The 25,022-nt window shown below is 48.5% G+C and overlaps 1 protein-coding gene across 1 annotated transcript; it reads left to right on the forward strand.

Annotated features, from left to right (window-relative positions):
- The first annotated feature begins 191 nt into the window (after nucleotides 1-191).
- On the forward strand, nucleotides 192-10,606 carry NT5M (5',3'-nucleotidase, mitochondrial). The gene is made up of 5 exons (XM_048495159.1): nucleotides 192-1,469; nucleotides 4,373-4,473; nucleotides 5,146-5,206; nucleotides 6,505-6,619; nucleotides 7,886-10,606. Exons 1-5 carry the CDS (start codon nucleotides 1,200-1,202, stop codon nucleotides 8,032-8,034), a joined length of 696 nt encoding a protein of 231 aa, XP_048351116.1. The 5' UTR covers nucleotides 192-1,199; the 3' UTR covers nucleotides 8,035-10,606.
- The last annotated feature ends 14,416 nt before the right edge of the window (nucleotides 10,607-25,022 follow it).

A 25,022-nucleotide genomic window follows, 5' to 3' on the forward strand; every position in this document is an offset into this window, starting at 1 on the left:
GGCTCCCAGGCCAAAAACAAATGGAAAGAGTTTACTAAGCACAACACTGTATTAAAACACACACACAGATTAGATAATTCTATTCATTGAATACGTTTTAATGCCACCATTTCCGCCAGGAGCTCAGGCTGGTGGAGTGCAGCCATTCCTGCAGCCTCCAGTTTATCCTGGGTCCATCCACAGTATTGCCTGCTCAACTGGCAGCAGGTCGCCAGCACCTCAAGCCTGCAGGGTAGGCCAGGCTGCAGGTCCAAAGTCTCCTCCAGTGCCATCTTAAGATAGAATTCAGTCTCAACGTCAGGAGTGGGTTATAAATTAAACTTATCCTCATTATTTTGATTCTGTTTGATACTCGGGCTTGCTGTGTTCGCCTCACTCCACTGGGATACAGTGCGCCGCGCCAAGGAGGCTCCCTCAACCCGATCGCCAAGGCGACAGCGGCAAAAGAGCTCCCCCCTCCAGCAAAGCCTGGATCCGTTTTCTCGGGCTGGAGCAGCCAGCCTCCAATTTGGGCGACCAGGCTCTGTTGCAGGGCCACCTTTTCTCCACCCGGAGAGAGCCACCGAACCGTGCGCGCGCGTAGGCAAGCTCTCGGGAGCCGAAGCCCTCTTCGTCCAATCAGGCCTGGCTGAAGCCAGATCTAACCGATCAACACGGCTGCCCTCTGCAAAGAGCTGGAAGGATTGCAAGGAGAAGATGAGCGACCCTCTCGGAGGAGACTGACCACAGAGACTCGCTGCGGAGGGGATGCGGCGCGCCTGAAATTGACGCGGGGGAATTGACAAGCCCCCCCGCCCCCCCCCAGCAGGGCGGAGGAGGCTCACCGGCGCACCCCACTCCCGCAGATCCCCGTGCCTTTCCGCCGCCGCTTTCCCCTGGCCCACCCCAGCCGTTCAGGGCTTTGCAGAGGCCGGCCCTCCCCTCCCCTCCCCTCCCCTCCCCCCCCTTGAGCACTTGTTTTGCTGCAGAGGCCCGGGGGGGGGGGGTGCGGCTCTGCGGGGGGGGGCTGGAGATGGACTTGGGGGCGCCGGGGGGCCGAACAGGGGGTCCCACTCGCCCAGCACCGGCTGGGCTCGACCTGCTCGCTGCCTCCGCCCGGGAGCGCAATGCGCAAAAGCGCAAAAGCGCACGGGCGGAGCGGGGCGCTGGGCTCGGCTTGGGGGCTCTGAGGACCCCCTGATCCCTCCCCCGCCCCCGGGATGGGCTCCCTCCTGCGCCCGCACAGAGCCGTGCGGGGCTCCCTCCCGCTCCTGGCCCCCCGGGCCCCCCACCGCGCCGGCTCTGGCTGCGCGCCCCGCGGAGGGCGCCTGCGGGTGCTGGTGGACATGGACGGGGTGCTGGCGGATTTCGAAGGGGGCTTCCTCAAGAAGTTTCGGGCCACCTACCCGGAGAAGCCCTACATCGCCCTGGAGGACCGCAGGGGCTTTTGGGTTTCCGAGCAGTACGGGCAGCTGGGGCCAGAGCTGAGCGTGAGTTTGTTTCGTTTCATTTATTTCATCCATCTAGCCTACCTAACAGGGTTGTTCGTTTTATTTCATTCATCTCCTGACTTTCCCCTTGGTGGGGACCCAAGGCGGCCTATCTCATTCCCCTGACCTCTGTTCTGTCCTCACCACAACCTTGTGAGGTAGGCTAGCCCGACAGGGCGGGTGATGGATCCAAGGTCATCCAGCAAGCTTCCCTGTGGCAGAGTGGACATGGGAAGCTGGCTCTGCCAGATCCTTTCCTCCCTCTTCTCCTCACAACAACCCTGTGAGGTAGGCGAGGCTGAGAGTCATTGTCTGGCCCAGGGGTAGGGAACCTGCGGCTCTCCAGATGTTCAGGAACTACAATTCCCATCAGCCCCTACCAGCATGGCCAATTGGCCATGCTGACAGAGGCTGATGGGAATTGTAGTTCCTGAACATCTGGAGAGCCGCAGGTTCCCTACCCCTGGCTCTGGCCCAAGGTCACCCAGAGAGGTCACTCAGCCGATTTAGGGTGATCCCACAGGACTTTCAAGGCAGAGGTAGTTTGCCAAAGTCTGCTCTGCATAGCCACCGAGGGGCTTCCTTGGCGGTCTCCCATCCCAGTACTAACCAGAACCAACCTCTCTTAGCTCCCAAGAGCTGAATAGTCCAGGCCAGCCACCTCAGGGGATATTATACATGTTAACCACTCACTACTAATGGGTTTCATATATTTATTTATATGCCCAAGGCCGGTGACAGTCATGTAAAACAATTTTATCAAACAAATATTTAAAACAACAGCTATAAAAATATGAGAACTAGTCCAGAACACCTTATGCTCCCTTGCAGAAGGGTCGTCTCCCCGTGCCCAGGCTCAGATTGGTCCCAAGGCCACCAGGAACATCTCTATTTTGTAGCCTTGCTGGGAAACCAGGATGTCTATAGCCTCACTGATCTTTTCCTGAAGATGTTCTGTAGGTATCAGTTGAATAGACAAGCCTTTATTGGCATTCCAAAATACAATAAAACAATTGTCCATAAAAGACAGATAGATACAACAACCATTCAGAGTCTTATCAATAGTTTAGTCCAAATGGACTCATCAAAAGTGCCATTCCCATACACCTCTCCACAGACCAGACTGAAGACCCACCAACAGAGCCCAGGCATCACAACAGCATACAGTATCAACACTCCACTATAAAACACAGAGTTTGTTAGAGTGGCACCTAACACAGAACAAGGGATAGGGGACAAGGAAATGGGCGAACAATTGATCTGACTCCAATAGGTTGCCACAGCCTTCAATTGTCCCACCATCTGGCAATCAGTAACAAAACTACGACATCTCTCAATGAATCACCCACAGGTTATTTGACTTTGGGTGACCGTGAACCCACAGGTTGCTGGCAGAGGTAGGCACTGTATACCAGTAGCAAATAGTTAATGTAAGCAACATTGTTGTTGTTGTGATGATAGCAATCTAATGCTTAGTATCCATCTAGCGTTGCGTCTATAATCTTTAAAAGATATTTTGCTACGCTTTCACAAAAGTGAGGATCAAGATTATCTAAGATTAAAGGAATCCTAAGAGCATCAGTTAAATGATTGTATAGGAGTGAAGCAATGATGGGTTGGGTCATTCTGATCTTGGCAAGTCTTGCACAGTGAAACAGAGTGTGCTAATGGGTTTCAATGCACTGCAGTGTGGTTCAGTTAACTCAGTTGTCAGGAGTCCTTCAATGCAGGAAAAAGATGAGGAAAAATTATCACACAGGCCCACTTAGGAAGGCAGAAAAGCCCCCTCCCCCTCCCATTTTTCAAATAACATACAGTTATTCTTCAGGAATTATTACGTGATAGCCTTTCTACACGTTTGAGGCTACCGTCCTACCAACAGTTGGCCTGTTCAGAAGTTGCATACACATTGCAAAAGCTGGCTTCCTGTCTTTCTTAAGTCCCCCTGAGAACCTGGCCTACCCCGCAGCGACGTCGGACGTGTTGGTCGGACCATGTTGGTCGGACCATGTTGGTTGGACGTCGATTGCAGCTCCAAGAGCGTGACATCCCCCTGGCAGGAAATATATTTAGATCTTACCCAATGTAATCTCAAACCAGCTTACAGTGTTCTTCCATTTTTATCCTCATAACTACCCCCCCTGCAAGGTAGGTTAGGTTTTTATCCTCATAATCACCACCCTGCAATAATCTAAGCTGAAAGAATACGATGTCTGAGGGGGACCAGCAACTTCCTGGGCAGAGTGAGTACGTATACCCGTCGGCTTGTTGTACTGCCTCCTTTTAGGATATTATTTTAATTATTTTATCACAGTACTTTGTGAGACGTTTCCAAGAATATTCTTCGTGGAAAGAGCAGGTACATATTCATTCATTTTATTCACAAAATTCGTATCCCACCTTTCTGATTTTAGAAAGGCCACCAAGGTGGCTCAAAATTTAAAGAGAGCCAGCGTGGTGTAGTGGTTAAGAGCAGGTGCACTCTAATCTGGAGAACCGGGTTTGATTCCCCGCTCTGCCACTTGAACTGTGGAGGCTGATCTGGGGAACCAGATTAGCTTGTGCACTGCAACACATGCCGGCTGGGTGACCTTGGGCTAGTCACAGCTTTTCGGAGCTCTCTCAGCCCCACCCACCTCACAGGGTGTTTGTTGTGGGGTGGGGGAGGGAAAGGAGATTGTAAACCCCTTTGCATCTCCTTACAGGAGAGAAAGGGGGGATATAAATCCAAACTCCTCCTCTTCTTCTGTTCTTAAAGAGGTGGAGAATTTGAGTTCAATTTTGACATGCTGCTGTCTGGCACCATATTTTAGATCGTGGAGGTGTTCGGATTCTCTGCTCTGTTTTGAAGGAAACAGCAAGGGGAATTTAGGAGTCACTCTTTCTCTCCCCAACCCCAACAGGAAAAGGCTATCAGCATTTGGGAGTCAAAGAACTTCTTCCTCGACCTGGATCCTCTCCCAGGCGCTGTGGAAGCTGTGAAGCAGATGGCTAATTTAGAAAAGTGAGTACTTGGTGCGAGAAGCTATCAAAGAGACCCGCAGCTGACACAGAGAGTGTGAGCTTGTGTGTGTATGTGTGGGAGACGGTACACAAAGAATAAGGATTTTAAATGATAAAGCTAGGAATGTGGAATGATTCACTGTGGCCCAGCATGGTGTAGTGGTTAAGAGCAGGTGGATTCTAATCTGGAGAACCGGGTTTGATTTCCCACTCCTCCATCTGAGTGGCGGAGGCTTATCTGGTGAACCAGATGTGTTCCCGCACTCCTGCATTCCTGCTGGGTGACCTTGGACTAGTCACAGTTCTCTCCGGACTCTCGCAGCCCCACCTCCCTTACAAAGGGTCTGTTGTGGGGAGAGGAAGGGAAAGGAGCTTGTAAGCCACCTTGACTCTCCTTACGGGAGAGAAAGGTGGGGTTTAAATCCAAACTCTTCTTCTTCTCTACATCTTGGCTGCTAAATCAGGTCAGATCTTGGATAGAGGACCAGCAGGAAGGAACAGCAAACTACCTCAGCCTTTCCATCCAATCAGAGTCCATAAGGCAGTTGGATGGTTGACCTAATGTAGCGTGGGGCTACCAGGAGAAAAGCTAAAATAGGAACGTAATGCGTTCAATGCATTCGAGTGCAAATTCTTTCTCAACTGCCTGTTTCTTTTTTATCTCCCGGGACAGGACTGACCTATTCATCTGTACGAGCCCTATCAAGAAGTACCGCTATTGCCCTAATGAGAAGGTAATGAATTGGTGGCGGTGACAGCGGAGGGGATTAGAAGGGGCAGAACATGAAAATAATTACCTTTGTATCCTGGATTACTAGGCGCAAGAGATGCCAAAGCCCAATCTGATCATCATGGTGTAGTGGTTAAGAGCAGGTGGACTCTAATCTGGAGAACCGGGTTTGATTCCCTGCTCCTCCACATGAGTGGCAGACTCTTATCTGGAGAACTGGATTTGTTTCCCCTCTCCTACTGCTTGGTGGCTATGGGCCACTCAAAGTTCGCTCAGTGGCTATGGGCCACTCAAAACTCTCTCAGCCTCACCTACCTCACAAAGTATCTGTTGTGGGGAGAGGTAGGGAAAGGGAGTTTTTAAGCCACTTTGAGACTCCTAACAGTAGAGAAAGATGGGGTATAGTGCGTTCAAGGGAAAGGAAGGAGGAGGAGGAGGAGGAGGAGGAGGAGGAGGAGTTTGGATTTATATCCAACCTTTCTCTCCTGTAAGGAGACTCAATGTGGCTTACAGGCTCCTTTCTTCCTGTCCCCACCACAGACACCTTGTGAGGCAGGTGGGGCTGAGAGAGTTCAGAGAGAACTGTGACTGGCCCAAGGTCACCCAGCAGGAATGTAGGAGGCTGAAAATACATCCGGTTCACCAGGTAAGGCTCTGCCGCTCGGGTGAAGGAGTGGGGGAATCAAACCCGGTTCTCCAGATTAGAACCCACCTGCTCTTAACCACCACACCACGCTGGCTCTCTTGGAGCTTGGCATTGCGGAAGGTCTCAGGTTCAATCCGCCCCTTTTCCAGGTAAAAAAAACTGGGTAGGAGGGGGGATGCAAATGACTTCAGCACCTTGGACAGGGGCTGCCAGACAGAGTAGACCAGGTGAACCTTGGTTGGCCTGGTAGAGTAACTTCATTTAAGGAGATGCCATACTCAGTGGTCTTGATGGACACGTGGTCTGGTATAGTAGAAGGAGGCTTCATATGTCCCTCGACACACAGAAGGTCCCAGGTTCAATTCCCGGCATCTCCATTTAAAAGGATCAGATGATGTGAAAGATCTCCCCCTGAGTCCCAGGACAGCAGCTGCCAGTCTGAGCTGGCAATACTGATATTGATGCAATAATTCCACATAGAGCAGTTTCAGACATGTGGACTCAGATTAACCCCCACGTGCTCCCTCCCGTGGAGGTTTCTAGGCTGGTCCATGATCACCCAGGTGGTTATTTGGGGTCAACGCATCCTTCCTCATGCCGTCCTTTGCCTTCAAAGTGTTTCTCCCCCTCTTTCCCCCTCTTCGTTGGCTTTCCAGTATGCCTGGGTGGAGAAACATTTGGGCCAAGAATTCCTAGAGCAGATTGTCCTCACACGAGACAAAACGGTGGTCTCCGGGGACCTGCTGATCGACGACAGACCCGATATTGTAGGTAAGGAAGAAACGGGCCCAGTGCAAGGAAAACAGGGTGGTGCCAGATATGGAAACCGCGGGAAGGGCGGGTGCCTGCTTCTAGCAAGACGCTGACAGATCACTCACACATTTGTTCATATTCGGGTCTCCCCCGGGGGAAGAAACTTTAAATCAATTATTTACACTTACATTCCGGTGCTAGAATGACTTCTGTCCCAACAGTGGAACCCCAAACACACTTTCCTAGGAGTAAACACCATAGATTAGGCTCAAAACTGAATGTACTTTTTAAAAAATTAGTTTCTCCCACAATTCTGTGCCCCTCCCACCAACTGTCCGGCACTGTCTGGTAATCCTAACATGAAATTATTGGAGATTTGGGCCCAGCGCATGTAGAGACATCTCAACCAACCAACCAACCAACCAACCAACCAACCAACCAACCAACCATCTACCACCCTCCCCCGGAGGGCTCAGGGTGGTGAACAACAGACATAATTAGAGCACAATAAAATCAAGGACTAATATCAGTTAAACCCACCCCATTAAAACGCAGCACACTAAATCAACAAAATAGATGGCACCTACAATCAAGTCCCCTAAAAGAAAAAGAGGGAAGGGCAACGGCAGGATCTACTGATGTTATAAAGGGGGGGGGCATCAGCGGCCAGCCTCCCCAAAGGCCTGACATTGCACCTAGAGTCTGTGGTATGCCATGCAGTCCATTCGCTGAGGTCTGTCACTCCCTCCGGTAAACCAACCTCCGTAGCCTGAAGGCTTCGTTGTAATTGTAGGAGTTCCCTCCTGGAAAATGGCAACCATAATCTCTCTCACTAGCAGCCGCAAAAGCCCCTCCCTGTAACATTTCTGAGTTTTTACTAGTCACTGAAAGATGATTCACACCAATCTTTCCATCTATGAGGGCTAGAATCTCAAGTCATTAATGTAAAACAGACAGCTGAAAATTATTCAGGATAGCGACCCCTGTCCCCACTGCGAGGTGGTACACATTTTGTAAGGGTCGGTTAGTGGATTAGAGCCCTTCGGGGGTAGGGCGGTTTATCAAATCAAATCAAATCAAATCAATAATAATAATATAATATAATATAATATAATATAACATAACATAATATAATATAATAATAATAATAATAATAATAATAATAATAATAATAATAATAATAATAATAATAATAATAATAATAATAATAATAATAAAAACCCAGTTCCAAACGTAGTGTCACAAGGGCCTCTCTTGATCCACTTGGTTTCCTCTGCTTTCCAGGAGCAGAGAACAGCCCCACCTGGGAGCACATCCTCTTCACGGCCTGCCACAACAAGCATCTAGAGCTCCTTCCGCCTCGAAAAAGGCTTCACTCGTGGACCGATGACTGGAAAGCTATCTTGGACAGCAAGCGGACCTTGTCAAACTGAGTTCCTCGAGCTGTCCCTTCTTCAATTTGGCCCGCTGGGCTCTCTCTGTGACATCCTCGAACCAGACATTGGACCTCCCAGGCAGAAAACTGACATCCATATCTTCAACGGAGGAAGGAACGAAATGTGGTCCCAGAACCTAGAACTGTGCAAAATCAAAGAGATGTTTCACATAAAACTGTGCAGTCCTTCCTTATTCTTCTAGCCCACAAATTAAATACTTAAGATCTGAGTTTGATCTTGACGGAAGGTGTTGCAGGTAGCCGGCTGAAGGTTGGGTCAGCTTTCCAGCCTTCCGAGATCAGCTTGCGGGGGGGCGGGGGGGTAAATTGCAGATGACTGGGAAAGAGAGCAGCAAACCTGTAAAGACAGTCTGCCTGGTAAATGTTGTGATCTGGCTGCACCCCATGCATCGGTAACAACCTGTTGCTTGCACAAGGTACAACCTTTATCTTATTGCAGCTGATTAAACCACTGCAAAAGGCATAGCAGCAAAAGACTGGTTAAAAAGTTGTCAGTCCTTGGCTGACTCTTCCAAATATTGCCCCGGTGCGTTTCGAAAGAACCGGGCCAGTAATCTCCTTCCTTGCCTCGTTCTCCTAAATTACAAAAGCAGCCACAGGAGGGCAATATACACAAAGATATTTCTTTTCAGCTCAGAAACCGGAGCTGTTTTCCGAGAAGCCCTCCAATTTCCAGCTGAAGAGTTTCCAGGGAAATCGGGACAGAGCAACCATTTCTCCAGAATCTGCTACAGCAGCGGCACATCGTCAGACAAGCAATCGAGCTTCCAAGAAAACATTTGCTGCCAAACATACTACCTAAAAGAGAGGGGGAAAGTAACGGCTCACATTTAACGGGATTCTATTTAGCTGCAAGGAGATATGAAGATCCCAAGAAATCGGATGCAGCCCCTGGGGAGAAGGGGTGAAATAAAATTGGAAAGGACACATTTCTTGGCACAAAAGAATGGGAATCCACAACATGCCCTCTGGTCCGAATACATCCTTCAACGCCCACCTGGGGCATCACCGGGGAGACGTCCGCTCATCTGTTCTTCCAAAGAGCAGCTCTTAGTAGCAAATGGTTTTCCTTTATGTACAAAACTAACTTTGGGGGTGTCGTCGTGAAGGACCGGGAAGACGACCGGTTCAAGAATGGCAGGATGTCATTTTGCGGCACAAACTGTTAGCAGAATTTAGGGTTGCCGGCTCCGGGTTAGGAAATTCTCAGGAAGAAATCTGGGGAGGTTGGGGTCTGGGAAAGGAAGGACTTCAAGGAGGGAATAATGCCCTAGGGTCTGCCCAGGAAAGTAGCCATTTTTGGGGACCTAATTGGTCATAATGCTGGGAATGCTGGGAATCTCAGAAGCCCACCTGGAAATTAGCAGAACCTTAGCAGAACCCAAGCATCCCGGTGAAGATACACTGTAAACGTATATAGTCGTTGTAAGTGAAAAACTGCACTTTGGCAGGAGAAAGGGTTTGAAGGGATTTGCTAATTTTGCACAACAGCCAGTAAAGGTATGCCATTTGACAGAGGGAGAGCTACTGGGAACCCCCAAGGCCAGTGACAGCCAACCTGGTCTAGTGGTTAGAGGGTCAGGCTGGGGTCTGGGAGGTCTTGATTTGAATCCTTCAATCTGCTGCAGTAGCGTGCTGGGAGACCTTGGGTTAGCCACACTCTCGGCCTAACCTGTCTCACCATTTCTCACTGGGGAGAAATTAAGTACATAAAATAAATAAATACATAGATAAATAAATAAGGATCCCTGGGCAGTCTAGGACTAAGCTGGGCCCAAGAATGGCCTTTTTCATCTTAGCCCCTAACCACTGTTTTTCACTATCTGTTGTGGGTCTCCCGAGCTTGTTGTGGGTTTTCTGGGTTTTCCCTGTGTTTTGCTGACTGCACCACGCCCAGAGAGAGCCTCCACAACAACCAAAAAACCTACCCTGGTCTGTTCCCCTTTCAGCTGATCAATACAATTAACAGAATCACACAGTACACCCTCTGATAGGACTGTACCACTCTGGAGTGGTACAATCCTACCAGAGTGGGAAACTGTCTGGCACACTCTCCCATATTAACAACACTCCCTGTACCTAGAAAGCTAGTTTTTCCAAGGAAAAAAGGCCGGGAACCCTTTTCTTGGACAGGGCAGAAGGTTCTCGGGCAACACAGTCCCAGTTGACTTCAAGGGACTCAGAAAGGGTCAAATTCAGTTTAGGATAGCATCAACTTGTCCAAACTTACAGCTGGTGGCAGTCAGGAAGAGATGCAATATTCAATTCTGCTTTGGCACCCTGTGGGACTTTCCCCAGAATCTTTCCCCACACATCCGCTGCAGTTTCCATCCCATTAGCCCCAGGTTTGTTTCCCTCCCGCAAGCCTTATGAAATTTGGTTTAAAAATCCAGGGCCTTGTTAAACAGCCTTATTCTCCTACCAAAGATAATTCACATTAATGAATGTCCTGCTGTCTGTGTTGTACAGCCGTTTACTTTGCAGTAGCCCCTCTTCAAAACCGGAACTTTGTTTGTCCTTCAGATTAAAAATCTATATTTATAAACACCTATGATTGTCCGGATGCGCTATTCCAAAATATTTTTCAGCAGACGCCAGCACGGCGAGCGGTGAAGGGCCTGGTGTTTTTCTGTGCTCACTAGGGAAGACGGTCTTTCCCCCCACAAATGTAACCTCTCAAACAAAGATCATAAAGTGTTTATAATGAAAAGCCAAATGACAGCACCCTTCCAAGATTGACAAACAGCCAGTACCAGAAAGCTCAACTGCATAGCAAACAATACAGTAGGACGTTATTGACCATTGATACATTGATTAAGAATCCATAATGTATCCACAACTCAAGCACTGGTTATTGCCAGTCCTTTCTTAGGTGCCCACACACACGGCCTCACAATAAGTCACAAATACACACAAAAGGAGGAGGAGGAGCAGCAGCAGCAGCAGCAGCAGCAGGAGCAGCAGCAGGAGGAGGAGGAGGAGGAGGAGGAGGAGGAGGAGAAGAAGAAGAAGAAGAAGAAAGTTTGGATTTATATCCCCCCTTTCTCTCCTGCAGGAGACTCAAAGGGGCTTACAAACTCCTTTCCCTTCCCCCCTCACATCAAACACCCTGTGAGGTAGATGGGGCTGAGAGAGCTCCAAAGAACTGTGACTAGCCCAAGGTCACCCAGTTGGCGTGTGTGGGAGTGCACAGGCTAATCTGAATTCCCCAGATCAGCTTCCACAGCTCAGGCGGCAGAGCGGGGAATCAAACCCGGTTCCTCCAGATTAGCTTCTGAGACCTGACAAGAGCGAGCTAGCCTGGCCCAGCCAGGTCAGGGTAACGCAAACAAACTGACACCCACAAGCAATCCTGCAGTCTCCCGTTGGGTGGTGCTACAATTCAAGCAAAAAAAAAAGCTTTAAAAAAACAGGGTTGAAGATCATTGTGCCACTCAATATTACAACAGAAGTCACTGGAGATTGCAGGATAGGAGCACCTTCCTTACGAGGAGAGGCTGCAGCGTTTGGGACTCTTTAGTTTGGAGAGGAGACGTCTGAGTGGGGAAATGATTGAAGTCTATAAAATTATGCATGGGGTAGAAAATGTCGACAGAGAGAAATTTTTCTCTCTTTCTCACAATACTAGAACCAGGGGGCACCCACTGAAAATGCTGGGTGGAAGAATTAGGACTAATAAAAGGAAACACTTCTTCACGCAATGTGTGACTGGTGTTTGGAATATGCTGCCACAGGAGGTGGTGATGGCCACTAACCTGGACAGCTTTAAAAGGGGCTTGGACAGATTTATGGAGGAGAAGTCGATCTATGGCTACCAATCTTGATCCTCCTTGATCTGAGATTGCAAATGCCTTAACAGACCAGGTGATCGGGAGCAACAGCCGCAGAAGGCCATTGCGTTCACATCCTACATGTGAGCTCCCAAAGGCACCTGGTGGACCACTGCGAGTAACAGAGTGCTGGACTAAATTGACTCTGGTCTGATCCAGCAGGCTTTTTCTTATGTTCTTATGTTCTTAAAACAGAAGCCACAGGGAATAATCTAATTCCTTCCAGGGTGCAAAGCAACCCCCCCCCCCCACCACCATGTGCCAGTCTAGCAGCAAAAGCAGGCAGGAAATAAGTACCATCTGATTGGGGGTGAAGGTTGAACTGGGATCGCAGCACCCACCCGAGCTGCCCGTCGCCAGCCCCCCACCCTCGGCTCTCTGCTGGCTCCCATAAGTGGAGCACAGGAAGTGGGTAGGGCGGGGGGCGCGGGGAGCCGGTCATGCCCCCAGGCATAATTGTGGCCTGGTACACCGCTGCTGTCATCTGGCTGTGATTCAATGGCAAAAAGAAAATCACTCAATTTTTTCTTGAAAAGATGGTTAGTGCTTCTCTGGCGAGGATGCAACTCAGTGCATACGTACCTCCGAATAGGTTCCCTTGGGTTCAATTAAACTCACTCCCAAGAAACCAGGCATAGGTTTGGATCGGAAGCACCGCTTCCGGATCTACCTCGTGAAAAAGTCTCCCAAGCAAAGCAGTTCACTGCAGACAAACCCCATGAACTGACTCGAGGTTTGGAAAACACAAACACAGACAACACACAACACACACAAAAATCGCTTTCACGCCCCGCCGAGCTGGCAGCTGACCGAATCTCAAGGAGGGAGAACTTGGCCATTGACTGACGTCAATAAAAAGTGCGGAGGAAACCAGGTCTTTGGATTTCTAAGAGCTTGGCTGTCAGAGGGAACTGGCAGGATTCTCATGCTTTCTGAAAGGAAGAATTGTTTCCGGGCTTCACCCAGAGGTGGGCAGGCATTTGAGTTCAGCGAGGCCTCAGGGAAGTTTTGTTCCAGCATGGGCCACTATCAATACCGCCCACTATAAAACTACCAAGATGGGACGACAGGACCTTCCGCAAGTCAGGGCACAATTCCCACCCAGACCCTTCCGTCCAGAAGTAAAGATAGTTGCCAGCTTCCAGATAAAAGCTTGGAAATCCCCCAGATAGCCAGAAATCTGGAGAAAATGGCTGCTTTGGAGGGCGGGCTCTCCGCGTGATAGCCTAAGCCCCATTGGCTGACTGAACCCCGCCCTCACAAGGCTCCGCCCCTGAATCTCCACAATTTCCCCAAACTGGAGTAAACAAAGTGGGATGTTAAAATAGAGGAAGCCAAGCCAAGAGGCCTTTGTGGGGCTGGTGAGGTTGTACAGCTGGGATCTGGACAGCCAAACAATGGGAGGGTATGCACTGCGTCACGTATGCCCAATCCTATTTTTCCCGAATTCATTTTCCTCATGAGGCATAACCTAACCTGGGGGTTAGCTAGCCCCTTGTTTACTGTATACTTATATTTAAGTAAAGAATTGTTGTGCTTGGGACAGATCATCGTAAGGGGGTATACAAATTATAGTTGTAGTGAAAATATCACTGTGAAGGTAGACATACCTTTGTGTTTATTAAGCATTATTTAAGGAAACCGGGTTTCACAGTCTTTGGGCCTTAAAGGTACAGAATATTCTTTTTGATAACTCTCAGGTGAACCTACTCTTTTTTTCTCATGGAAGATGGCAACACCATTTGGGCCTTGACTCAAACCCCCCCCCCACACCCCTCCTTTTGGGCCTGCTTTTATTGCCAGGGGAGAAAAGGTCAGAATCAGTCCTGTTAAAAGCAGTGTCCTGGTTCACACAAACGTTTCGATGATCCAGCAATAAGAACATGTTTGCAAGAGACTCCGGCCAAGAAAACGCCTTTCACGTCATCGGTCGAGTTCAGGAGGAGCAGAGACCTCTCCGATTAATCATTGGAGTATCCAACAAGCTAACAGAGAGTAGGGCGGTGTGTTCTAGGAAACTATTTCGCTTTGCCAACTTCTGAATCTCGAGGAGTCGTCGAGTTTAAACTTACTGAGCCGTAGCCAACATGCAAAGAATAGGCCCTTTGGATCATGACCGCCTCATGCTTCGCTACGTTCTTGTTTTCCCTCTCTCCTACAAATCTTATCCGCGCTCTCGTCAGAAGGTTTTCATCGTGACGTTTGCCTCCAGCCGAGTCACTCGCAGCAGCGGTTCAGATGAACCAGATAACCTTTGCAAGAGGTGAGCTGCACCATGTACCCATTTGCAAGAGTTCTTCTGAACACCCATCAAAATCAGAGAGGTCAAAGTCGGGTGAAACCAGAAGTCCTGTGACACACTGAGGCTTTGTTTAGGGAAATGTGCACATACCGCCTCCCCACTGCTCTGGGCAACTCACAACAAGGGGGAAAGAAACCCTGCACCAAAACAAACCAAGAAAAACAAGCCGTACTTATCAAACAAATCGATGCAACAAACCAGTGGAACTTCTCCGTTGACTTTTCTTAGTAAAGCTCCCGAATTCTTGTGGCACAGCTGTTTGTGCTGGGGGAAAGGTGACACGGAGCCTGCGTCGTCGTAAATATGTCACCAGAGACAACCTGCTGGGAGGAGAAGGAATGTGTTATTCCAGTGGCATTAAATCCACCTTTGGGCCAAGGAAGATCTGGGTTCGTTTATAATAATAATTTAAAAAATATGATTGTACAGCTGTATGCACACAGCAAGGTTTTATCCTGGGCATGAATACCATAGAGAACAGGTGTCAAATTCGTGGCCCTCCAAATGTTATGGACTACAGTTCCCATAATCCCCTGCCAGCATCATGCCATAGAGTGTCTGGTATAAAAGGAGAGTCCATGTGGGTAAAGGAGAAAACTTGGGAAGGAGTTTTTTTCCTTGGAGGGAGGGAAAAGCAGGTACTGTTCTCTCAATTGAATAAAAGGAAAAGGCTGGGCTTCAAAGCAACTCTGGGATTGCCAAACTCCTGGCGATTTGGGGCCTGGAGAGGGTCCCACAGACGGGGAACCAAACTGCGGTCACGTCCAAAAACCCAACCGCCGCCACGTCATGTATGAAACTCGGAACGGCGCTGCAACGTTACTTCTGAAATATCAGCGTTCAGGCGTCGAACACACGAATCAACACTCGACAGATTCGACGGATGCTTGTCAAACAAACATCCGAGCTTTTGAAAGTTCGAGAAAATTCGATACGCGCTGGGATCACATTATGGGGGAGGCAAACATATTTGGCATCAACCAACAGGGTTGGTGAGGATCTTTTGGAAGAACAATTTATAGGATACAGAGCTTTGGAGAAAATGGCTATTTGGGAGGGTGGCATTATATCCCCGAGGTCTCTCCCTATGCCAGACACCGCCCTTTACCCCAAAATTTTTGGGAATTTCCCAACCCAGAGTTGGACACCCTATCTAAAAGTCAACAGCTCATACGGCTGTTTTTCTCTCCTCTAAAACACTGAGTCGGACCTGTTCCAGAGGAGTCCGTAACCTAGTACGTTCTTCTTCGCTTCTCTGTGCTTCAAGAGCAATTTCCCCAGCCAGTTGTGCACGCTCAAGAGCCCTCGGGTAGAAATAAAGATAAGAACTCCCCAGCTGGAGAGCGATAAGGCTCCCCAGATGCTCTCTGCCCAGAAACAAATTCCCAGAGCAGGTATTTTTACAACCCCAGAGGGAATCAGTGTTTAAATTGGCGGAAAGGTGAAGGCAATCAGTCCTCCTAGGGGTCGATATGCCAGATGGGTAAGGAAGTCACTGGGTCTTAAGAGATTATCTTCCCAAGAGTAACTCCACACTGTCGGAGCAGTTGAGCCTCCAGACAGAAGAGGAAAGCGTAAACTCTCAGGCCCCTTCCGCACGTGCAGAATAATGCACTTCCAATCCACCGTCACAACTGTTTGCAAGCGGGTTTTTCTCTTCCGCACAGTCAAATCCAGCTGCAAAGCGCGTTGAACGTGCATTATTCTGCATGTGCGGAAGGGGTCTAATGAAGGACTGGAACATAAATACGAGGACTGCTAGTTCTGGGTTGGAAATACCAGGAGATTTTGGGGGGTGGAGTCTGGGGAGGGTGGGGCTTGTTGAAGGAAGGGACCTCAGCATATTATAATGCCATAGACTCCGCCTTCCAAAGCAGCAATTTTCCCCAGGGGGACTCATGTGACCAAGCGAGCCTGGGCCGGGCGGATCAGGGCAAGAGATAAACAGAGGTGGTTTGTCACTGCCTTCCTCTGCAGAGCAACCCTGGACTTCCTGGGTGGACTCCTGTCAAAACACTAACCGAAGCCAACCTTGCTTAGCTTCTCAGATCGGCCAAGGCTGGCCCATCCAAGTCAAAGTTGCTCCATTGCGAATGTGCCCAAGAGGAGCAGAGATTATCCTCCGTGGCTATAAACAGCCAGACTAACAACTGAACAATTCCTACAGTCCCCTTTGGAAGGGCTCCTATGTCGGAAACAAGAAACGCACTGACTGCTCGCACACAGAACCAGCGTGGCTCCCATGGGAGACCAGCCTGCAGAGAGGCGTGCGTGATAACGCTGCTCTCTTCGCTCCCTCCTGTGCAGCTGCCACAATTTCCACCAGCCATATAGCTGTTGTGAAACTGTGATAAGCCACAATCTTGTCCTGAACACTCGATTGCGGGCCATCAATCAGAGCTCTCTGGGAACGGTATGCCCATTCAAACAATAGTTTTAATGCAGCTGTTGTTCCCGTTGAGAGAGGCCCCGGGAGAGGAAAAACAATCCATTGGATCTAGAAACCCGGGAATAAAATCAGCAAGGCTGGTCTCAGCAATGAGTCATCATGGCATATGGACAAAAGAGACATTACAGTCGGGCGTCGAAGCCGGGAAAGACCGGCCTAGTTTTGCCTGTTTGCAGAGCCCGGGCGTCCAGCGCTTGCAGGAAAGTTTGGAACAATAATCTGACAGCCCTCTTCTTCCTCACCAGCCGAGACACAGCAAGATTTCTTTTTTAAAGGTCCTTTCCCGTAGCTTGCAGACAGACTCTTGCGAGCTCTTTTTTCCTACATACTGGAAAGCTTATTGAGTCGTACGGCACGAGGGTTTTCAAACAGAGTCTCCAAAGAAACGCTGGTGCCCTCTCTATCCACCTGTGCATTTTTAAAGCATTATTCCTGCAAGTATGCCTTAGCGGCTGCCACGGTGCAACCAATGTAGGGTGACCCCCTCAAGGGATTTTCAAAACAATTGATGTTTAGAGGTCGTGGGCTACTGCCTGCGTTGGCATGGCAACCCTGGACATCTTTGGTGGTCTCCCACCCAAAGTGCTAACACGGCTGACCCTGCTTAGCTTCTGAGAGGTGATGAGATCAGGCTAACCTGGGTTATCCCGGTCCAGGTACATGTAGGCCTCCATTTTATCTTCACAACCACCCTGTGCGGTAGGTCAGATTGATGCGATGGTTAGCGAAAGCGATATAGCCCAATCAGCCCAAGATCACCTTCTGTGCTTCAAGGCCAAGTGGGAGTTTGAACTTGGGTCATCCTGAGATGGTGCGCTAACCACTGAACCATACTGCAGATTCATTAGTGGTAGGGTTGGATCCAGGTCTCTGGGGCACAGAAAGACATTGTTCTGGGAACTTCCTCCCAGGTACAGCTGGGGCCGACAAGGGAGTGTGCAACTAAGGTCACTTAGGTTAACACTTCACGGTGGAGCCAGAAAAATCTGGAGCAAATCGCAGATTCCGAGGGTGGACTCTATGGTATACCACAGAGTCTGGGAGAAAACCAAAGTCCTACAGTGACATTGTGTCCTTGCAGAGCACTTCTCCCCTAATGCACTAACCCCAAATCCCCAAGAATTTCCCAGACTAGAGTAGGCAAAGCAAGTGGTTTGCAATCAGAATGAAGATTTTTTCAAGAAGAAGAAGAGTTTTGGATTTATATCCCACCTTTCTCTTGTGTAAAGAGACTCAAGGTGTTGTCGAAGGCTTTCACGGCCGGAATCACTTGGGTGCTGTGTGGTTTCCGGGCTGTATGGCCGTGTTCTAGCAGCATTCTCTCCTGAGGATCCTCTGAAGATGCTAGCCACAGATGCAGGCGAAACGTCAGGAGAGAATGCTGCTAGAACACAGCCATACAGCCCGGAAACCACACAGCACCCAAGACTCAAGGTGGCTTACAAGCTCCTTTCCCTTCCTCTCCCTACAACAGACACCTTGTGACACCCAATGGTACAGGAGGATATGGCCTCCACAGGTGGTGGGGCAGGGAAAATGAGAGGAAATCTGACCTGCTGCCCCTGCAAACTACAAGAAAATACAGGAGTGTAAAAAGGAGCATTTCCCCCAAACTGGTGGGGCATTCCTCTTTTCAGTGCTGAAGATACAGGCCTGCAGGGGGTGGCTGGTGGTCTCCAGGGGCTACAAGCAATCTCCAGGTGACCGAGATCAACACACCTGGAGAAAATGGCCGCTTCAGAAAGTGGACTCTATGGTGTTATTGATGCCCCTCCCCTCCCCAAACCCCACCCTCCACAGGCTCCACAATACAGGTATTTCCAAACGAGGGGCGAATGCAGAAAACCTGCAGCCCAAATCTTGAGTGTAAACATGTACTCCAATGGGAATCCATCCAAAAGGATCAAAGGTAGTTTTGAGTCCAACAAACAGACTGTAAAACCACAGAACCATAAAAGGCCAGAGTCTGCAATAACTACCATTAGCCCAGAAAGATAAGATCAAAAGTCTAACAAGTGCCCTCCAGAGAGAATGATAGATCACCCCAATTACTATGTCCAATTCTTCTCATGGAGTCCAGTTCATTTGACCTGATTTTACCTTTGGTGGCGTGGAAGAAGGGTAGGGGGTGGCTCTCGTTTTTGGCTTTCTACACATGTGTCGTTCACAAGGAATCTTCCTGCCAAATGCTTCATTTTTTTTTAGATTTCACATGTTATTTTTCTTTTGTTTGGTTCCAAAAACCTTTTTCTTCATTTTTTCCTTTATCATTTTCCTGAGCACTTTCGTGGCATTTTTGAATCTGTTTCCAATCCAGTTTCCCTTGAGCTTTGTTCATTTCACATAGTACTTGCAATCCTAACGTTCAGGCAGAGATACACAGAAGCAGGGTCAACTGGATCAGCTTTGTCAATTTCACACAGAACTTGCAGTATTAAGGTTCAGGCAGAGATACAAGGAAACAGGGTCAACTGGATGAGCTTTGTCAATTGCACATAGAACTTGTGATGCTAACATTCAGGCAAAGATATAAAGAAGAAAAGTCACCTGGATCAGCTTTGTCAATTTCACATAGAACATGCAGTGTTAACATTCAGACAGATAAGAGAACAGGGTCAACTGCATTCTCTACTCCTTGAATATGCAATGCTTCAAAGATTGCCCCCCTCCCAAATAAAAGAACAGGCAGAGAAATGCTGCAAATAAACAGGTGATGGGAAACTAAGCGAGCTCAGAAAATGGCGCCGATGAGGAATTTCAGGGAAGCAGAGAAACTAAGAAACGTAGTCAATAGATCACACAAGCAACTACAGATGTTTTCAAAACATTCCAGCCAGATAATAGTTTTTAAAAGGGAGTGATTTCAAAGGTTTTTGAGGTTAAAAGTAAAACATTTGGGGGTGAAAACAATGCAGAACTCTGAGGAGGAAACGTTTTATTGCCTGTCTCAAAACGTTTCAAATGAATTGCGCAGAAGGGCCAACAATGCTAGGGAACAAGGCAGCTGGATAAGAGTGAGGTACATTGACTCTCTAAAGAAAGTCAGCGCCTCAGTCTGCAACACCTGAGCAAAGCTATTTAGGATGGGGCATTTTGGACAGGTGCCATTTTGGAGGGACACCGTCAGTCAGAAGTTACTTGATGGCATTTAACACACAGCATGCATAACACCATAGAGTTCACCCTTCAAAGTAGCCATTTTCTCCAGGGAAACTGAGCCTAGCACTGGTAACCCTCGTTGTATTATACAGCACAAAATGGCTTCCCCACCCCCACCCCTTGAGCCACTGGGGAGGAGATGAGTTGGGATTAAAAACACACACAAACACACACCTCTCAGCTCTCTTTCCCAAGCCGTGCTCCAGATTTCTTGACTATATAACCACAAAATTGTTTTATTTATCAAGCGGCTCCTCCTCCCCCCCTGCTGATTCAGTCTATTGATGTGCGTAGTACAATGAAACCGTATCAAAATTTGGACCAAAGCAGAATATTTGGGGGGGGGAGGGAAGGGGAAAAAGAGGACACGGGAGAAACAGCGGCCGCCTCCTTCAAAAACATTTTCAGAATAAAAAGAGCTTTTGATTGCTTTCGAGAGGTGGGGAGGGCCAAACAAATAGAGAGAGCAAAAGTCAACCCTCGGCTGGCATATGTTTCTCTGGCTCCAGCAGGTTACGGGTCTGGCAGGGAAACCGTTGCAGAAACCTCAGTTGGCCACTTGGAGGAAATCGACCCTGTGAAACACTCAGGGCCAACCACAGCAAAGAAGGGCCTTGCCTGATTGTCTTGCTTCAGATTAGGGTTGGAAAATTTGCATGTTGTATACATCAAAATCATAGTGCATTGGTATGAATTGTGTTGGGTTGTCTGCGACTGCAGGGCGGTCATGTTGATGGTTCTAAACCAGCGGTTCTCAACCTGGGGGTCGCGACCCCTTTGGGGGCCGAACGGCCCTTTCTCAGGGGTCGCCTAAGACTCTCTGCATCAGTGTTCTCCAGCTGTAAAATGGATAAATGTTAGGGTTGGGGGTCACCACAACATGAGGAACTGTATTAAAGGGTCGTGGCTTTAGGAAGGTTGAGAACCACTGACCTAGATAAATCCAGGAGCCACAAAACCAGTGGTTCTCAACCTATGGGTCGTGACCCCTTTGGGGGTCGAACGACCCTTTCACAGGGGTCACCTAAAACTCTCTGCATCAGTGTTCTCCATCTTTAAAATAGATCAATGTTAGGGTTGGGGGTCACCACAACATGAGGAGCTGTATGAAAGGGTTGCGGCATTAGGAAGGTTGAGAATCACTGATCTAAACAAATAAGTCAACTGTGACTAGCTGGCAAAACAGGGGTTGACCATTCCAGATGTGCAGCTGGACCGGGGGGGGGGGAGTGGAGTTTCAGGAGGGGAAGGAACCCAATGTAGATTTAGTGATATAGAGTTCCCCCTAGGTTGCTGCCATTTCTCCAGGCAAAATTTCCCCGTATCCCGAAATTTCTCTGAAGCCTGGATTTTATCTGCAGCCCGAATATGTCTCCATAGCCCGTAGAGCAGTTGCGATTCCCACCTGGCAGCTGGCAGCCCGAAACTCTGAGAATCAATTCTATTTCCCAAAAACACAATCCTGGATTAAAACAAAGCACGTCCCACCGGCTCCTTAACCCCCACCTGCTACCTTTTCCCCGAAAAAAACGCAAGAACCTATTCTGGTTCGACTCCACGGCGCCAGTCCAGACGAGAGCTGTCCAGTTTGCTTGTTGATGTTCCTTGCAAACTGGTTCAGCCTCGGTCCTTCCTTTACTCTCAAGATAATTAAAAGCACCCTTGGATAAACAAAACAAGAGAGAAAAAGATCCCCTCAGGGCAAAGCTGTCTTGCTAATTAAAGAGGGACCAGTTTGTAGCAATCACCCTAATAAAAAAAGGACCAGGCCGAAGCTGGCTAGCTCTAACAGGCTTGCCAATTAACCTAGATTTACATGCCTTTCCCTTCTCGAAGCGAGCGTCTGCCAGTTATGCAATCACTCCCAACTATTGGCCAATAGGTTGGATGAAGGAAAACATCAGATTAGATGTGATTTCAAACGTCTCGTTCCTGTTATTTCAGCCCAGAAATACTTGTTTGGGATGGAACGCCTCCCCTTGCGCAATTCAAGGCCAGGAATCATTATTTCAGCCGTGTGTTTCTTCCTCCTGTTTAATTCTTTTCCTCTATAAAAGTGGACCCATCTATTTTTTAAAATGTCACTTGTGAGTCAGAAAATCAACATGATACACATATTGAAGGAGAACTGTTGTACCGGGTTGGAGAGACGGTGTGCAAATTGCGTATCAACCCACACATTGGGTCTATGAAACACTCAAAACTGTACAAGGCCAACGGCAAAAAGTAACCACCACCACCACCACCTCCTCCTCCTCCTCCTCCTTTTCTTCTTCTTCTTCTTCTTCTTCTTCTTCTTCTTCTTCTTCTTCTTCTTCTTCTTCTTCTTCTTCTTCTTCTTCTTCTTCTTCTTCTTCTTCTTCTTCTTCTCCTGGGTGACCTTGGGCTAGTCCCAGTTCTTCGGAGCTCTCTCAGCCCCACCTACCTCACAGGGTGTTTGTTGTGAGGGGGGAAGGGAAAGGAGTTTGTAAGCCCCTTTGAGTTTCCTACAGGAGAGAAAGGGGGGGATATAAATATAACTCTTCTTCTTCTTCTCCTCCTCCTCCTCCTCCTTCATCATCATAACCTATCTATGATAGATAAGGAGAGCCAGAGGGGTGTAACTGGTTAAGCAGTCGAATTAGGATCTGGGAAATTCAGGTTTGAATCCCGACTGTTGCCGTGGAAGCCTGCTGAGGAACATTGGGCCAGTCACGCGCTCTCAGCCCCGATCCTGGCTAGTATTTGGATGGGAGGCCTCCCAGGAACACCAAGGGAAAAACAAGGAGGCAGGCAATGGCGAAACCCCTCTAAAACCAATCCATCTTTATTATGGTCCTAGACCAGCACAGACCAGCATAACGTGTTTTAAAATTGTAAACTTATATCTAAAAGAATCTACTGACCATAAGAAATTGGAAACATTAGAAGACGGAGACAAAAACAATGGGATGCAAGCATATGTATGAAAAGGGGACGTCGGCTTGCAAAAAACCCCAAACTAGGGCTCTTTCCGCACATGCAGAATAATGCACTTTCAAACTGCTTTCAGTGCTCTTTGAAGCTGTGCGGAATAGCAAAATCCACTTGCAAACAGTTGTGAAAGTGGTTTGAAAACCCATTATTTTGCATGTGCGGAAGGGGCCTATAAAAGGGGGAAATAGCCCTGCTGTACTGGGTGGCTGTAAATCAGCTGTGATTCTGCTTTAACTATCTTTTCCTCTCTTTTTTTTTGCTTCAAATGACAGCTGATTTATGACCACCCAGTACAGCAGGGCTATTTCCCCCTTTTATAGTTTTGGTTTCTTGAAAGCCATCGTTTTCGTACCTATGCTTGTATCCTATTGTTTCGGTCTCCATCTTTTCAGGTTTCCCATTACTTAAGCTTTGCAACAATATTGTTGTTTCCGGAGAAGTGCGCTTATCTCTCCAATCTGATTCCTGGCAGGTATGGTGACCTAAGGCCATTTCCCCTTTTTAGAGTTGTCGAGAACATAGCGATATAAATTAGCCAGGCATGCAAAGGAACCGGCCCGGCACAAATTCTCGGAACTGGATTTGCTGACCTTTGCCCCCCTTCTGAACTTGCTCTGCCGAACAGCATTGGCGCAAAATGCTAATTAGACCCACTGACTATTTGCCGTGTGGTTCTCGGACTCTGTCAGGTCAAGAAAGCCGGCCAGATGTTTACCACACGAGTTTCTAGGGACGGGATAGAGAGTGGAGAAGGGAGAAAGGCAGAGCTTCAGACTTTGGGGATCTCCATTGTTGGAGCCCCTGGGTGCCATGGTGTCCGATGGGAAGTGTGTGGGCCCACTGTAAGGCAGAGTTTCTTATTGGCTGTCCTCATTCAATGTTGGTCAAAGGTCTGGAGTCCATGCCCTACGACAGTGGTGGCGAACCTTTGGCACTCCAGATGTTATGGACTACAGTTCCCATCAGCCCCTGCCAGCATGGCCAGTTGGCCATGCTGGCAGGGGCTGTTGGGAACTGTAGTCCATAACATCTGGAGTGCCAAAGGTTCGCCACCACGGCCCTACGAAGAGAGGGAGTTGGGGATGTTTAGTTTGGTGAAGCAAAAGGTGAAGAGGTGACATGATAGCCATGTTTAGATCTTGGAAGGGATGTCATGTTGGTGAGGGAGCAAGCTTGTTTTCTGCAGCTCCAGAGACCAGGACCAGAGGAGTCGTGGGTTCAAGGTGAAGGAAAAGAGATTCCACCTAAACATCAGGAAGAACTTCCTGACCATCAGGGCTGTTCGACAGTGGAATGCACCGCCTCGGAGGGTGGTGGAGTCTCCTCCTTTGGTGGTTTTTAAAGAGAGACTGGATGGCTGGGTGGCCATCTGTCAGGAGTGCTTTGATTGTGTGTTCCTGCATGACAGCGGGTTGGACTGGATGGCCCTTGGGGGTCTCTTCCAACTCTATGATTTTATGACCCTTCCCCAAACTTAGCAGCATGAAGGTGTGGGGAATTTATAGTGGTTCTCCAGATTAGAGCCCACCGATCTTGAACTCTTCTGCACCATGCTGCCACTTTTGTTTAACCGTTCTCCGATTCTAACAGGCATGCTCCAATCTTGTCTTTGAGCCTTGCATTTTATTTTCCCTGGGATTTTTTTTTTAATAAATTCGTGTGCAGGGCTCGTCTTGAGAAACAAAAGGCAGGATACGCAACCCTCTACGACAAATGCATATTACAAGATACAGTCTCTTCTAGCGGTGTGTGGGTGGGTGGGTGGGTGGGTTTATGGCACGTCCACTTTCCTTTGTGGTTTTTTCTGGAGAGAATAGAACGAGGCAAGCAACTGTCTAAAATAAAACAAAAAAAGAGAGCACAATTTGCCAATCTCTTGCCATTCACCTCCCATCGGCCACCAGCTGTTACCCTTATCAGCGTTTATATGTTTGCAACCCTGAAAAAAGAGACCAAACATTGATTGCCGGTGACCCGGCATTGTGAAGATTGCAGTCGGAGGTGAGGGAAGGGAAAGAACAGAACATGAAGTGAACGGGGGGGGGGGCAGGAGAAAGGCCAAGATTAAATGTTTTGCCAGATAATAATATATTAAGCGTTGGGTAAATTTGCTTTGCGCTCCGGAGCGATTACAGCAAACGAAGGCCTGGGCGTTCCCCCTTTAGTCTCCACCATGCTGTGTGCAATACCCTGGAAAGGTTGCATTTCTCCGCTGCCTTTCTTTATTAAAGCATTTGTCCTACCCTGTATTTCGGAAGCGTTTTGGGAGC

The sequence above is a fragment of the Sphaerodactylus townsendi genome, linkage group LG04 (assembly GCF_021028975.2).
Source record: "Sphaerodactylus townsendi isolate TG3544 linkage group LG04, MPM_Stown_v2.3, whole genome shotgun sequence".
NCBI classification, from domain to species: domain Eukaryota; kingdom Metazoa; phylum Chordata; class Lepidosauria; order Squamata; family Sphaerodactylidae; genus Sphaerodactylus; species Sphaerodactylus townsendi.

Excerpts from the sequence above, each read along its gene's own strand:
- NT5M (XM_048495159.1), top strand. The coding sequence starts at position 1,200 with ATGGGCTCCCTCCTGCGCCCGCACAGAGCCGTGCGGGGCTCCCTCCCG. Across the intron at positions 5,207-6,504 it reads GCTATTGCCCTAATGAGAAG|TATGCCTGGGTGGAGAAACA; the intron begins GTAATGAATTGG and ends TTGGCTTTCCAG. Across the intron at positions 6,620-7,885 it reads CGACAGACCCGATATTGTAG|GAGCAGAGAACAGCCCCACC; the intron begins GTAAGGAAGAAA and ends TCTGCTTTCCAG.